General features: G+C 43.3%; 1 protein-coding gene across 1 annotated transcript in view; it reads left to right on the forward strand.

Annotated features, from left to right (window-relative positions):
• Positions 1 to 1,194: 1,194 nt before the first annotated feature.
• Positions 1,195 to 16,989, forward strand: part of CDK14 (cyclin dependent kinase 14) — a 329,408-nt gene continuing 313,613 nt past the window's right edge. Inside the window, exons 1-2 of the mRNA XM_063324807.1 lie at positions 1,195 to 1,632; positions 8,001 to 8,032. Of these exons, the coding sequence (XP_063180877.1) occupies positions 1,542 to 1,632; positions 8,001 to 8,032 (123 nt within the window). The 5' untranslated portion in view covers positions 1,195 to 1,541. The remainder of the gene's footprint in view (positions 1,633 to 8,000; positions 8,033 to 16,989) is intronic.

Consider the following 16,989-nt stretch of genomic DNA (forward strand, 5'->3'; position numbering starts at 1 on the left):
GAGGCACATGCACAAGCTCAACTAGCAGATTATAGTAGATAATAGATAGATTTCCACCTCAAGATGCCGCATACTTGCCACCCTTGCTGCATTGCAATACAAAGGTCCGACCCCAGAGCTTAGAGCTGCAGATGGCTTGAACCCAACTCACCTACACACTTGTCTAGACAAACGTGCTTCTGAAATTGAGTCAACAACTCTTAGCTTGGACACCGTTTAATCCCCGTAAATTGCGTTAGCCAGCCCCATTAAAACCCAAGTTCATTTTAACCAGATAACGTGCACTAAAATACAGTTTGAACCATGCAAACCTGGGTTCTAAAATGTGTTACCTAATGTGCATTGTTCTTGAAAAGTACCTACTTTATATTTTAGACTAGACACGGCCATCCATCTTGATGGGTTAAACTGATTTATTTTTCAATAATGTTGGTTCAATTGAGTTAACGAGATCAAAAGCTCCCAACACTCATTAAGTCGCAGGCTAACGCGCTCGAAGGCGTATTATCCGGCCGTGCTTTGAGGCAGCAAGGGGAGAGGAGCCCAGGTTTCAACTGGAAGGGCTGGGCGCCTACGTGGGGCAAGGCTCCCTTCTCCCACCAGCCTGACCAGGGCTGCTGGGGCGCCATCCCACCCAACACCCACCCCAAACTGGGCCGGCGGGGCCTTCTCCCATCGCCAAACCGACACCGACCCGCACCGGCCCTTCCCGGGAGAGCAGAGGGCTGCCTCGGCCCCTCGGCAGGACGAAGCGCGTCCCCCCCCACGCCAAGAGACCTCGATGCGACGGCTCGGGGCCGCCGACAGCCCTGGGCGGACGCGGTGCCTTCGCTCGCCCCCCGAACGCCGCCACACACGCCCCTGCCCCGACCCTCACGGCGCCCGGCGGGGGCCGCCACAGCGCTCCCTCCGCTCCGGACGCCCCCGCGTCCCCCGGCCCGGCCCCGGCTCTCCCCGCCTTCCCTCCCCTCACGCCCCCGCCGCTTCCTCTCCCGCTCGCCTCACCCCGGCAACCGCCCCGTCCCGCCGCGCCGCCCGGGGAGAGGCAGGGCGGGGGCGGGCCGCGGGGCCCGGCTCCTCACGGGCAGGGCCGGCCGCCTCCCCCCCGGCCGCGGCGCGGGGCTCCCCTGCCCGCCCAGGCTCCTCCTCCTCCTTTCTCTCAGCGCACCCTCCCTCAGTCCCTCCCTCCGCTGGTTCCCGAAGCCTCTCGCCGGACTTTCCTTTCACTCCTCCATCTCTCTGCACCCCTCGCCCTCCCCGCCGCGTCTGGCTCTGCCGGGGCAGCCCGGGGAAGGAGTAGGGGGGCGGGACGGAGCTATGAGGCGAGCGGCGGGTAACCGAGCAGCAGCCGCCGCCGCGGCGTAGGGCTCCTTCCCCGGGCGGGGCTGGGGTTGTCCCGTTGAGCCCGGCGGCTCCCCGGGGCAAGGAGGGAGCCCCGGAGCCGGGGCGGGGGCGGCGGCGGTCGTGGTGGTGGTGGGGGAAGCGGGGTTGGCGCCTGGCGAGCGCGAAGTGGGGGGGTGTGTGTCGCCCCCCCCGCCTTCATGTGTGACATGATCGACTCGCAGTCGGCCGAGAAGATCAGCAGGATGAAAAAGTTGCGGAGAACTTTATCGGAGAGCTTCGGGCGAATAGGTGAGTCCCGCACCCCGACGGCGATGCCCGGCGCCCCCGGGGTCGGGGAGGCGGGGGTGGGGGGGGTGTCGGGTCGCGGCGGCGGAGGGCGGGTGGCTTCGTGGTCGGGCAGAGCCGCGGCCGCCGCCGCCCAGCAGCCGGGCCGGGGCCAGGGTGGCCGGCGGCGGCGGGCGAGGGGCTCGCTGGGGCGGCGGGTTGAGCCCTGCAGGGCTGGAAACACCCGCCCCGGTCCCGAAAAAAACCCTGTTTCTTGGGACGAAAGCTCGGGAAAATAACAGCTCTTTCCCGGCAGCGCTGCATGGGTCTGTCATGGAGTTAGCCCAAAATAGGTTAGGAAAAACAAAACTATACGTGAGAGTTGGCGAGCCTGCCTCCGTTGCCGAAGAGAAACCTGGGCAAAAAGCAAACGGTTATTTTCATTTTGTTGCAGCTCTGGTAATTTTCTTTTTTTTTTGTTCGGGCTGCACGTTGTTTTAAATTGAGGCGTGAGATGCTGAAGCAGATAACGGCGGCCCAGTGATTTAGGAGGCCAGACAAAAGAAGTCTGTCTGTCATCTGCTGCGAAGTCTTGTCGTTCTTTCACTGACATAAAGCATCCTGAGGTAGCGTTATCTGAATGCAGCTGCCTAGCATGTTATCTCCCGGTATCACTGCATCACGTTTGGTTTTCACACCAGTTAATTTTGCAGTCAAATTTGTTACCGAGAACAATGGCAAAGAGTTCTTGTCTGCTCGGACTGGTGTTTCTCTTGGTCTTTGGTGCAACTTTGCTTAATTTGCTGTTTAAAGTGCCAGTTCCCTCTGACAGCATCAACACGCAGCTGAGCAGGGAGAGAAGATACCTTAGAGGAGGTGCGAGGCGTCCCCGAGCTGGCTGGGCAGAGCAGCTGGAGGTACAGGTTGGATGGGGCTTTGAGGAGCCTGGTCTAGTGGGAGGTGTTCCTGTCCATGGGCAGAGATGTTGGAACTAGGTGATCTTCAAGGTCCCTTCTTCCAACCCCAAACCGTTCTATTATTCTATGATTCTACTGCCGGAAGATGGGCAGTGGCTGGGATGAGCGAGCAGATGCAGCAGCCCCCATCCTTGCAGATGCTCTGTAGCACGATAAAGGCCCTTCCACACCCCTCACCCATCAGTTGACCCATTGGGGCATTTTCCTTTGCTGTCAGTCAGGCTGGTGAGAGAGACGCGAGTCAACTTTCTGCGCTGCTTTGTCCCAGTGAGAGGATCTGAAGTGCCAGTGCTGCAACCGTGAGCTGTGGCATTTGGTTCTCCCTCCACCTCCCTGCCAAGGAGGTGCATGAAAGTACGCAGGCATTATAATTTTTCACATGCTGTCTATGCATTTAGTGTATTACCTTTAGCTTTTAGGGACTGCGAACTTGAAGTGTAGGATAGCATTTGAAATCAGTATCTTTTATTGTCCTACTGCAAGATGAAAAAGACTTGAGAGAAGCTCATTCATATTTGTAAACCAGAGAGTTTCAAGGGTCAATGCCAAGTTTCAATTGTGAAGTGAATGTCAAGTCACGGTTATAAATCTCTCTCTCCCTATATGAAAATAGCTTTCACCTGTCATCGGTCTCAAACTTGTAAAATGCATTTAACTTTTTTTGATTAGAAAAAAAAAAAAGGCAGTCAGGTGTTTGGTCTGTCACGTGTCTCTGTGTGTGTATATAGACACAGAGAGATGCTCTCATACAGGACCGTGGAAGGGTTTTACTAATGGTGGAAGTCATTAACAAAGAAAATATTTTGAATGAGGATGCTGCTTTGTTGCTGCTTTGTTGTAGCGGTGGCGGTCCTGTTAATGCCTTTTAGGGAGCAAGGCCCCTCTGGCTGGTAATTTCTGCATGTTTTAGTCAGCTCTATTGGGTGATAATCCCTTTTTGTCATTTTTCACAAATTAAACAACCTTTTTGTTTCCTTGGGAGCTTTGGTCTGATTTCAGGTACACGGATTGTTACATCTTCCAGCTCCTCCAGTTCTTTGTGCGTGTGCACAGCAGTGTAGGACTGTGGTCGGGTGCCTGTTTGTTTGTTTGTGGTGGTTGTTTTGTGATTAAAACTCAGCTGCTACCAGCAAGACTATTCAATCTTCAGATCCCCTAATATTTTGACCATCATTCTGGTAACTGCACTTTGAGCAAAAACCCTGTAACTTATCAGTGTGAGGTTTGAGCATAGTCCACTCCCTGATACCCAGAGCCACAGATAAGCCCAAGCAAAGCAAGCCTATGTTTAAAAAAGCTCTTAGCTTGCATACCAGGAAATCCTCAGGTAAAGCATGTGCTGTACTTAACTCTTATATTGAAATGGAGGAGAGAAAACCAAAAGCTCATTAGAAAAAGTCTTTCTGGGTACTTGTCACTCTGGTTTTACAGATCTTTTTGGAAAAGGTGGTTCCTTGGTATGATTAACAAATTACTAATTTAATATGTATCTAATCTGGAATTTTGTTAGTCATCTGTTCAGTTGTGCTTTATTAGAAATAACTGTGATGATCTTTTAATTTTTCCTATTCTGCTGCAATTTATGTGTTTTCATAGGTTTAAGTACCCAATATAGCAGCACGAGCATAACTGTGTAAATGATACACGAGTAGCATGGTGTTTGAGTCAAATAATCAGCAAGTCAAACTTTTACATGCTGCTGTAGGGGACACCTGATGGCCATTGCTGGAACGGTAACGCACTGCTAGGCCTCCCCCCTGCATTGGCGATATCCCAGCTGCCAAATACAATTCTTCCAGTGCTACAAGACCCCTTAATTTTGACACCAAAGTTTATGTTCGCTTGTTGGATAAAAGTTATGGAAATGTATCCTAATTGTCATCTGCAGCACTGTTTTTTTGTAGCTGGGGGTAGCTCAATAAGCTACCCTCAGGACCACCTTCTCCGCAGAAAGCAATCCTCTCTATTTGAGAGGTTGTATCAGCAATGAATTTATAAGGTGATTTATTATTTTTTTTTATGGTGTGCCACTCCCCAGCATCTTTAGATAAAAGAAGAGATACCCTTAAAACCAGCTTAGTTATCCCTGGGGCACAGCAAAGGGCTGCTATTTGCTACCAACCGTAGCCTCAAGTAGACTTAGCCCATCTTCTTAACTGTGAACTGATGCTTTCCAGCCACTACACTCAGAGACTGGCAGAGGGTGATGAAGATCTGGCTGTATTATTCGTACTCGTCCTGCAAAATTACGGTTCAGCCCATAACTGTTAGAGTAGCTAGTACTGAGAATGTTTATTTTGCTGAGCTCAAAAGTGTGGTGTGGGAAACTGTCCACCTCCGAGCCTTCATCCTGAGCATTCGCCTTGTGCTACGTGCAAGTCTGGTGAAGGACGGTACAACGCCGTGGTGTGTTGGAGGAAATGCATATGGCCTATGGTGCCAAACTGAAGTTAATATTCTAAAATAGACAGGATGGCTTTTTACTGCAGAAATTACGTGCTCACTGTTCTAGAAAAATGAACTATCTTTGCAGCTAAGGTACCCTTTCTCCTGGCAGAAGTTTTCTGGTGTTTCAAGGAATCTTCCTCTTAAAATTTATCTCATCATGAAGAACTTATATTACTAGGAATCTGAAAAATTTACAGAATTCTTTTTATTGTTAGGTTTCTGGCAGCCTATCCATTTTTATACAAGCATCCAAATCAGTTTAAAAATTCTGATTTCCTTGCTTACATACTGTGTTGTCCATATAAACGAACACATTGTACTGTATGTTGACCAACTTTTAGAGATTCAGTTGACTTGCTGTTTATTTTAGCATTTAAACCTTTATTAGGTTTGGTTCTTAGTTTTATGCTGTGATAATTATATAATTAAAATTAATAATGAGTAATTTTGTAAAATTATCGTCATCTTTTAGTTATGTAAAGAGTTCTTGGCTGTGCATTTGTTGAAGTTCATCCAGTACCAAAATCATATTTGATACCTCTTTGGCTCATGCTGTTTAACTTCTGTTTACTTATGCAGTCTCTTTAGTCAAAAACTAACACCAGGGTGGAAAAAAAAGAAGAAAGAAAGAGAGAAAACTTTGCTGAGATTGCTCACAGTGCTCTGAAAGCAGCCTGTGGCCCTTCTGAGCATCCCTGGGCTTTGTTACTAGCTCCTCACTAATACAAAGGTTATCTCCACTAATCTTCTCTAATGTACACTCACATAGCTCACATACCTGAGATAACGAGACCTTAATTTGTAAACAGTTTATTTTTTTTAAGGTCAGCAAAGCTTTTTTTATTTTTTTAATGGCTTAAAAAGAAAAGGATTGCATTGATGAGAAAAAAATGTTTCTAATATAATTTGTCGTATATAATATGCTGCTTTGATGATTTCTTTTGAAGATACTATGTAGTGAATTGGTCGAGAGTGAAATTGTTATTAAACAGAATCTGATTAAGTTAGTGGCCAAAACTCTCATATTCTTATTTTTGGAGATTGTTAAAAAAACCCTTTTAGTCAAAGGCAGAAGTTAAAGACAAGCCAATAATACACAGTGGATCACAGATTCCCTTTTCTTGTTCTGTTACATTGTGAATTTTGTTTGGTTATCTGCTGTTTGGCTATTCCTGGAATGTTTTGGTCATGTGAAAATCTTGTGTTTTGGTAAGGGAGAAAAGCTTGTCAACATGACCTAGGTGTGTCATATACTAATTTATAGCTCCTATGTCATTGTGACCCGAAAGGTAAATGAAAAGGTTAAAAGTGTGTTCTTTTAAAGTGTTCCACACATCGGGGTTTTTTCTTTCCTTTTTTTTTCTTTTGTTTTTTTGTTTTTTTTTTTAATGTCCTGACTCATAGCTCTGGATACTTGGGATTGGCAGACTGAAAACGATTTGTCTGGCCTTCAAAACCATAAAAATGCATTTCATGATAAAAATGCATAATGTGTGCCTCAGATCTCCTCAGCAAAATCCCAGAGTTTGGTTTTTTTGTTTGTTTTCTTACTGAACACGAAATCTAGACGAGTAATTGTAAAACAGTAATCTGCAAAGATATGAGGGAAGACATGTTTCATGTCCCAAAGAAATGGGGATTTGGAAGCAAAGGAAGGCTGGACCATCCCTGCTTCTCTGTACAAGGAGAACTGGGATTTGCGCCTTGCTGCCCATGGCAGAGGTTGTGGAGCTGCAGCACTTTTTGCAGTGATGTCCTGCCTCTGTTGTGCCTGTGATACAGCTAAATTACAGTTTTGGGTTTTGTTTTTTTTGACCAACAACGCTCTTGCTTCTGAAGACGGGGTTTGGAAGAGGTGGTGGTTTAGAAAATACTACTGATTTGAAGGCAGATGGAACATCTAAAAGAGCAAAGAAACTACTGGCGTCTAGATCCTTAACCGTGCTAGGGGCTGAAGTATTTATCTTCTGCAGAAATTAACACAATTTGAGTGTAAGAAACTGTATGCTGCTTCAGTGATGAAGAGGGAGCCTTATGGGGCACCACCGCGCAACCTGTACTGTCAGCTCAGGTGACCTCCCTCAAATTGCAGACCTTCGTGATTTAAACTGAAAAGAAATAGTGCAGTCATCAGTGCAACGGTTTGTCGTATTTTAGCCCTTCAAGAGAAGTAGAGGAAGAGCACTTTCAGGTCACGGCAGGCAGTACACAGTCCCTGGTTGGTCTGGTTGTGGTGTACAGTTAAAAGGAACCAGTCTTCTACCTTCAGACTGACACTGTACAATGGAGATTTCGGAGAAACCAATTTTCTTTATGTTTCAATAAAGATACCCAGTTTGCTATAGGAAAAAGTTTCATCAGATTAATCTTTGCTATGACTTCAGAACTATTCATGTCTTTATTTTCATGCTTTACCAGTTCACGTGATTTCTGTACTGTTTTCCTCTTTGTTTTTTGTCGATTAATTGCTGAATAACAGTGTAAGACAGACAGAAATATCTTGTGCTTTAGTGTAAGTCATATTGTAAAAAAGAAAAAAGAAAAAAAAGCATGCCACAATGCATACTATTCCATAAAGGTTTAGTACTTGACAAACTGAATACATGGTTAGGTATTTATTATACTTTTCCTTTTTGAAGTTCAGTCAGGCTCTCCATAAAGTGTTTTCACGCTCACTAGGAATTAAAATAAAATAAAAAAAAACTTGCGAACTCGTATTTTCTTTAACCTGAGAGGATAATATTTTTCATAAATATGTAAATTTAGTTTCTTGGAAACACGCTGTGCAGTCCTACATTCCATTTACAGATTCAGATTTTGAGTGTAAAATTGTTATTCATACCAGCCTGTTCTTTCCTATTATAACAGGAAAATGCCGCTCTGTTTTTCTCTTTTCTGGTGTTAGTTACTTTGTGCTCGTTGAAATGCAGTACAGCTAACTATTTCTTTTTTCCTTTTGTTTTAAAGCCTTGAAGAAAGAAGATAGCAGCTTTGATGAGGTAAGTTAAATATCTTTGTACCTTATGTAGTCCAGGTATACCTTAGTATTTCTCACTCAAGAAACCGACGGATAGTACTGTTACGATGTGCGTTTGTGTTAATACATGCATATTGCTTGAACATATTTTCATTTTCCAAATAACTACCAGATGAATTTTTTGGTTGAAGGCTCTGAATGGAATACTTGTGGTTTTTTTTAATATAATAAAACTGAATGTTGTATGAAAACTCACTTAAAAATGTTCCATGCAGAGAAATGTTGTATGCAGAGAAAATACTTCATAGAACTTTACCCACAGTAATTGTTATAATTGTAGGTCTATATCGTAACAGACAATCAAAACCCATCACTCTTGAGAGAACACCTTATGTAAAATGCTGCTGCATTGGCTTCTTGCTGAATATCTCAACTGAGATGCTTCTTAGGAAATAAAAAACCCCCACCACCACAAAACCAGCAGCTGGTATTGGTAAAACTGATACTTGATTATTCAGTGTAATCAGTTTGCGGTCCTGACCTATCTGCAATATGATATCCGTGTTAATTTGTAAAATATGCTGCTCATGATTTGTGCTTGCTTTTACTTAGGATAGACTTTGAGAGCTCTAGGTCAGTGTGAGTTGTTTTGCAGTGCAGGTTGGAAGAGGTGTAGGTTTGGAGTGATGAGTTGTCGTATTGCAGTCAGTGCTTGCCTTGTACTTCCCTCTGCCACCATAGCTGGAAGCAAATGGTTGTATTTTTGTGTGTTGATGTTACACTTCTGGCATTTCTGTGTTTTCTTCTTCATTGCATGCTGTAAGCTTAAATTCTTGGCTGATTAGAGTGAGATAGCTGCTGTGTAATGCCAGATTCTAGAATAAATAAATGATGATGTAATGTCTTTGATACTGGATCAGATCAAACTTCATCTCCTTCTAAACAGATTCCACTGAGTTTTACACCCCTCTGCTCAAATTCATCAACAATGATATGAATGTTTTGCACTTTTCTGATGTGTGTCACAGAGAGCTGTAACTTGGCTTGACCCCTCTTGGGGTCAGAAGTGAAAGCCCTGGGGTCGGACTCTGTTTTCAGGAACTCTCACTGGATCACACAGTGGTCCCCACTGTTGTTTTATAACACTGGTAGAACTTGGTTACACCCATGTGGATACGTGGTTGTAGACTCTGAATCCTTGTTTTACAAATCTGGTCTATTTTTGTCCAGTACTTTCTTCTGAAGCCTGCAGTTGTGTATCTGCATAATAACCTACCCAATAAGTCCCTTGTATTAAATTTGATAAAGAATTTGAAAAGATCTGTTAAAAAATGCTGTCTTATGAGGATGGCAATTTTTCTTTCCCTCCCATTCCCAAGGATTGTTTATCTACAATCTTTAAACCTGGCTTTCTGTTTGAACAGGAGACAACTCCGCCTGCGACAACAACGTGAGCAAATTTCTATCTAAGTTCAGGGAGTTTGGGGAAAAAAAAAAATCTTTCAAATATGTTTCTAATGTAATGTGACAGACTGTTGATGTGAGCTACTACAGAGGCAGTAAGAGAAGGCTAGTGGGAAGGGTACACAAAAGAATTTTCTTGCATCTCCTGTAAATAGGGGAGAGCTTGATGTGACACTAGCATCAATTGGTTCCATAATTTTAGGTGACGCTTCTTAGAAGAAAGAAAAGTGTGCTGAGATTTTATGTTGTCCTTGTTATCTCTTCAAACTCAACGGAACGTTTCTTGGCAATTATCTAGCCTAAAGTGTGAATCAGAGAATGGGCTGCACAAACGTATCACTTAATTCCTTTCTTTTCAGACATCCTTCAAATGAGAAGATAAAGCAATTGTTAGTAACAATAGTGTACCTGATTGTTATGACACATACCTCTAAGGGAGACAATATCTGGGAGCAGAGGAGTGGGCACATTTGTTGGTTACAGAAGGCTATCGTGAAAAACACTACTAAGACTATACCTTGATATAACAGGAAAGCACCTAGTCTTCTGGCTAGTGTATGTAGTATTGATACACCAGGGATGCAGTTAGGAAGAGAGTTGTGATGACAATAAGTGGGAACATCAGATGAGGAGGAGAGAGAGGAGGTAGTTGTCCAAGCACTGTTTTACTCCAACTTTGTAGGTTTCCTACTACAAAAAATTATATAGTCAACTATTGAAACATAAATTGCGTTTAACAAACAGCATGTTCTCCCTGTACAGTTAGTGAAAAGATACTCTTTCTCCTTTCATGCTGCTGAAAGATGCTGTGTATCTCTTCCCAACGTCTGTTTCCCCTTTCCTGAAGTTTCCCCTTTCCTCCTCAGTAGAGGAGGACTCTGTTGTAGCCTTTCAAGCTGTGACTACAGCACCAGCAGCAGAAGCTGGCCAGCAGGGACCTGACGCTACTTGTTTGTCCTTCAGGAAGCGGGGAGGGGAAAATGAGCTGTCTAATAGATGTTACTCTACCTACTTTACACTTGCACGCAGTAGCTCAGAAATGTACAGCACTGCAGGAAGTCGTCTTTCTTTTGAAGAGGAACGACTGAAAATTAAGATATCAAACATGACAGACAAGTGGATCACATAATTGCTTTCTGTGGGTTATGAAATTAATCCCTCTAGTAAATCAGGACCAAAAGAATCGTGAATGGCAAAGCCTGTGAATAAGTTGCATGTCAGAATATACTTTTAGTTGTTCTAGAAGCATTTCAGGGATCTTTGTGGTGCATTTAGTCCTGCCCGTAAGCTCAGGGCACAACAATAGGGTGAAGGAATAGTGTAGCATTTGTCACTTTTTTTGTAGCTGCTGTTGTGTTCCTTTGATTCAGTTTTGAATGAAAAAACTCTTTTCTGTAGATGCTGCTGGCCTTTACTTCAGTCCATAAGAACACTTGAATTCATCCATTTAAAACCATTGATAGCCTATTTACCTTCCTAAGATGACATCTTCCAGAGACTCAGGTGAATAAAGGGGTAGGATACAGATCACTTCTTGTATAGTCTTCCATTCAAAGCAGCAAAGTAATAGTGTGCTGCTTTTCTTTAAAAAACAAACAAACAAACAAAAAACAAAACACAAAACACCTTTAGCCTTTTACTTTTTTTTTCATACTAGTGTTTACTGGACACATTGTGGGAACTGGAACATGGGCCTGCTCCAGTACCTACTGAAATCAGTGGGAAGGTTCTCAGTGTTTTCAGTGGTTTGTGGATTGGTTTCTTCTGTCATGAAATACCATAATTTGGGGTGTTCTTGCCTGTTTTCAAAGTTAGTTTATTTGTGTGGGAGAGAGTAAGGCTCCCCAGTTCAAGAGAGACAGGGAACTACTGGAGAGAGTCCAGTGTAGGGCAACAAAGATGATTGAGGGACTGGAGCATCTCCCTTATGAGGAAAGGCTGAGAGAGCTGGGACTCTTTAGCCTGGAGAAGAGAAGGCTGAGGGGAGACCTTATTAATGTTTACAAGTATCTAAAGGGTGGGTTTAAGGAGGATGGAGCCAGACTCTTCAGTGGTTCCCAGTAACAGGACGAGGGATAACAGGCACAAGCTGGAACATAGGAAGTTCCAATCAAATATGAGAAAAAACTTCTTTACGGTGAGGGTGACACAGCACCGGAACAGGCTGCCCGGGGAGGTTGTGGAGTTCCCTTTTATCTGGAGACTTTGAAGACCTACCTGGATGCAGTTCTGAGTGATGTGCTCTAGGCAATCCTGCTTTAGCAGTGGAGTTGGACTAGATGATCTCTAGAGGTCCCTTCCAACTCTGAAAAATTCCGTGATTCCGTGATTCTCCTTGTGTCTTGAAATGTTGTTACCTGCTCTCTGAAGAGGGGAAACTGCAAAAAAAAAAAAGGAGGGGGGGAAATACAAAAGAACAAAAAAAGAGTTGCCCTCCTTTTTAAGGCAACCTAAATTTCACTCTCTGAGTGTAGGTTCTGGCAGGGAAAGCATCTGTTTCATTCTTTCAGACAAAGCACTGATTATCTAGTCTTGATACCAAGACTCAAGATATTTCTCAGGAGCAGCGTCACATGCAAAGAGCGGTCTATAAACAAATGTTTGGCCCTTGCATGAACATTTTATTTGTGCTCCAGTAGTTTTTTTCTCTGACAAAGTTTAGAGTAATAACTTCCAACTCTGCAGGGTTGCTTTGATGTCTTTGGACCATTAGTGTAACAAGAACTATAGAATTTGTCCACTCTGCCTTATAATGGTGGAATTGTTTTCTTTTTAACTCAAATGAATGTGATCAAGGCCAGTATCATGTGGCTGAATTGCAGCATATTTGTTGGAATGACAGCCAGTGTTGCTGTTGCGACTAGCTTCATCACAAGGCTGGTAACCTGTTCCTTCGGTTAGCTGCTTGCTGTTACAATTTATTTCTAGATTATTGTCTGTCACTCTCGAGCTGTTGGTTCTTGTCCTTCTGTTGTTAGTGGTTTCTGTAAGCACTTAAATCATGGTTTAAGACCTTCAGTCTTACCTAATGTATGCACATTAGATAAATTAATATCAAGGTCATAATGAGATCAAACCAAAATAATCTTAAGGCTCAAAATCAATATGAGCTGCTGTGATTATTGCTTCTTATGTGGTGAGTTGTATTGCTGTTCTTTAGCGATATTTTAGCGTCAGTTCTGCCCAATATCAAGAGCATCTTTTATTTTAAGGCCACCTTCCTTAGGAAATTAGGATACTGTGATGGTGCCTGCTGTGTGTGTAATACTTTCTGACTCCACCCAGGAACTTTGAAGCTGGCTGACACTAGACGCCGAGATGCTTGATGAAAAAGCATGTGAGCTGGCTGAGGGATTGAGATAAAAATCTCCTCTGATGGAAAGGCTGGAATGCAAGTTCTTGCGAATTAGGAGAATCTGGTTGGAGGTGTTATGAATGCTCTGACCTCAGCAAAATCCTTAATACTCATCTAGTCCTTACTACGTTTCGAATCCCAACTCTGAGGAAGCCAAATTTCATTTATTTCGCTCATGGAACAACTTTTGTGTGTTTGAAGTGGAAGTGTGTGAAAGGGGAGGGAGTTTTGCCAAGTTTCTTCTTGATTCTGTAATGTGCTTGGCTCTTACAGTCTTTCTCTCTGAAAAAAAACAACCCCCAAACAAGAAAGCTACTCCCTCTGTGGGATGTTGCCATGAAAAATGTCTTGGTTTAAAGGACACCCGTCTCTGAACCGGAACTCTTGGGTATAGAATATTTTGAATCTGAAGAGTTAAAGGGAAGGGTGTAGTTGGAAAAAAGTAGAGCTCTGTAAAGAATGAACAAGAGGAATTTGAATGCCATAATGCAAAAGGCACAGAGTACACTGAATAACATTTGTGCATTTTTAAAAGTTATATTTATAATAAGCAGCTTGAGAGGCAAGTGCATGTAGGAAGTATAGATATGGAACTATATCCTTACCTTCTTGTCCTGCAGGAGGGGATCTAGATTATGGGAGATGGAGGAGAGAGAAATCTAGCCCTCTTGGGACTCGGTGTTACTTTTTGTAGGATCTTGGGATAAACATTGATTATTTCACTCCTGGGAGACTTAAAAGGTGGGGTTCGTGTTGTGACAGAATTAGGGAAGAGCCTGTGATACAAGGGGTTTTGGAAGCCTGCTCGTTATCCCTCCTTCTTGGGTGCGGTAATTCTTTATTGATCTAGGTACAGTAAAATCGTTACAAGCCATGGCTGAGCTGTCTGCTTCTTGATGGCTTTGTTTATATTTTGGAAGCAGGAGACGGGTGACTAATGAACTGCTTTATATTGTGATGTGTTGTGATGGGGAATTTCCGGAGAAGTGGTCAGAGTAAGTGTTGTATGGGCAATATTTATAAATGGCCTGAATGCCCTTGGGGTGGGGGTGTTACCAATGCTGAGAACTTGGGTTTGACTTAGGGTGGATGATGACTTTGATGCAGTTCTCATCTGCGTAATGCTGGGACAAGCAGGTAGCGTGTGCTTATCAGTTGTGATGAGTGACTGAAGGCTGATGGGAAAGAGATGTAGGAAGTAATGCTAGAAGAATAAAAAAACCCTAAAACTGAATTTGGAAAACAAACATAGAAGTACAAGTGTCAAAACAGTTTCTAAATAATACCAGGGAACTGGGTCAGAAAATCTTCATCTGCTGGTTTAAGTTACTTTGCCAAATGTGCACAAAGGTGGCTCAAGTGTCTTGAGGAATGGGTCTGTTCAGACGTATGTCACAAAGCAAATGAGAGCAAACATAATTCCAGGCAGAATATAACAACTCAGTATTGGAAGTTGCTGTTTGTAAAACGTTACTTGAGACGTGACACAGGCAAATTTTTTTTGGGGGAAAGAGGGAGGTAAAAGCTCAATAATGTAATCTGATGGCTGCTGCAGGAGGCCCGTCTTCATTTATGCAATTCTGGGATTCACAAGGTCTTTGTGTGTGGGATAGAGATTTTTCCAGTCTGCCACCTTTGGGAGGGAAGATGGGCGGGGATGATGTTGTCTCATGAGCCTTTCCATTACAGAGGACATTTCCTGGGAGACAGTTTGGTGGGTTTGTGTTCCTGCCTCTGCTAACTCCACTTCTTCCTGCTCCCGGTACTGTTCGCTTACACTACTGAGGATCTGGTGTTGGTCCAGCGGTTCCCTAGCAGCAGATGGCTTAGATGTCAGCTTAGATGTCAGTGCTGGTCTCTGCTGCCACGTCTTTGAGGCCATTTCAACAAACTATGCATCTGAATTGTGTTGCTATTTCTTAGGACTGGGGTGTGATGCGAGTGTATGTGCCCCTGTAGCAGAAGAGTGCCAGCACTTAGGGTCTTATAAAGCCATTCTCAGCTGCTTAAAAGGGCATAATTGTTTCCTGTAGATGAGGACAGGTAATCTTATTAGCAAATCTGCTTCAGGTGAGTCTGAGAATGAAAAGCACGGATGGACGAGAGCAAATACTGCCATTCTGCTGGTAGCGGTAGCTTCCCACAGCTGTGGGACAGATGTGCCTTTCATCGGTCAGTAAGAATGCTGTTTTGTGAAATGTCTGGTGGTTTAAAAAAACCCAATCCTTGGACAGCCTCACTTAATTTCTCAGAGACTTACCAGTATTTATGTGGTGACTAGGGATTCTTGTCACTTCCCTGTGCAGTGTTGCATGTGGAAGAAAGCAGAGTTCTGGAAGACATGAGACACTTCAGAACCAGGTTTAGGTGACCACAGTGCAAACTTGTAAGTAATTGAGAGGTGGCAGGAAAGCCATTAAGAAAAACTGTGGAATGCCTGCTCTGTTGTGTCCTGTTTCAAGGCTCTGAAGCAAAATCTGAGACCATGGGAAGGTTTTGTGATTTACTTGTCAGTGACTTTTTACTAACTTGGAACAGGAGTTGTTTATAGTGTTGGGGGATAAAGCTGGGCTTTAGGAGACCAACAATTGAGAACCTTTTTGTTGTGGCTGGGGAAGAGCTTTAATCTCAGAGCATCCCAAATCTGTCGAGTGGCAGTGTTTTATGCCCCAGCCATCAGTGTGTTCCGTTATGCGTTCCTCTGCCTCACATATTTGGTGACAGCGCATCCATTTACCTTTCAGGAAGTGTGTATTATTTTCATGGGGTAAGAAAAATGGTTAAGTCAACTGTGAAACTGCTTACTCCCCTTCTCTGCCTTCTCTTCTCCTATAGACACTCGATGGAAGAAGGGTTCATGTTACTAGTTATTATGTGTGTGTCCTTTGCTTAATTTTTCTTTGAAAATGGATGGAGCAAAGGAGCAGAACTTGGTCTGAATCTATGTCCACAGCAGTGACTTGTGAGGATCCAAACAGAATGCTGACGTATAAAGCTCTGTTCTGATCTGCAGGCAAGTGTTTTAGCTGTCAGAGAAGCATTGCAAAATGAAGGTGAATTTCCAGGTCTAGTTCTCTCACTTGCGTGTGCGTATTTTTGTGTTGGATGTTTCTGTTGATCAGATGAGAGGATATATGCATTCCAGAGATGTGGAGTCTGAATGCAAGCTATTATTATTTCTGAAGTATGCTTATGTGTAAATCCTGCTGTTTATTTTCTTGGGATATATGGGATGTAGTAATTTATTGGTAGATTAAATAAAGTAGAGTAGAAAACACAGTACATTATGTATGGGATCAGCAGCTTCTTGTTCCTGTCCTTGCTGGGCAATCTCCCAGTTGTGAGGCAAGAAATAATTGTGTGACTTCCTTGAGAGGTCTGTCTCTTCCATCTTCTTTGTACTCAGACTTTATTGCATTATTTGTGTTTCGGTCTTCCAAGCCACACTACTAACAGGCATATGACTATATTTAAATCTTCTCATGAGAGGATCTAAATGAAAATTATTTCTGCCTACTTTTTCTCTTTCCTGAGAAATTCTGCATGTATGATGCCTCATCTGCTGTGTGTCACACTATCACTGACAACCGTATATTTGCAGGATCCCATTCACAGTAATCAAGGTTCTGAGTCAATTGACATCTCTTGCTATTCAGTTGGAAGGGATAAGAAAAGGAGATTGCAGGCTATGACTAGTTTATTTAAACAAAATGGATTTTATGTGCACAAAACAATGTCATTTTGATGATATTAAGGCCTAAAGAAATTGTCATTGCCTTACAACTGCTTCTCTATACATGAGGAATTTGTTTACCCCTTTTCCAGCAAAGCTCTCTACCTTGATGCCAGTTGAGTCAAAGTCCTGCTAGTACTTCTTTTGTTCTTTTCAGGTATGACAATTCTCCTTATCAAGTTTGAAAATTCAAACTGAAGTATTACAGGTTATTTAAATGTGAAATATTGGCAGTAATTTAAAAAAAGATTGAATGCTGCTGAAAATTCAATGATGAATGATGGAGACAAAGCCACTGAGAGAGCATGGAGTGTGTTATCAAAAACTCCAAGTAACGACCGGAATTGTGTTTGGACTTTCCTGAGATAGTTACTTAACCTGAATTAAGTTTCTCAGTAGAATCCATGTGTTCACCTTTTTCAACGTT

The sequence above is a fragment of the Chroicocephalus ridibundus genome, chromosome 2 (assembly GCF_963924245.1).
Source record: "Chroicocephalus ridibundus chromosome 2, bChrRid1.1, whole genome shotgun sequence".
In the NCBI taxonomy this organism is placed as follows: Eukaryota; Metazoa; Chordata; class Aves; order Charadriiformes; family Laridae; genus Chroicocephalus; species Chroicocephalus ridibundus.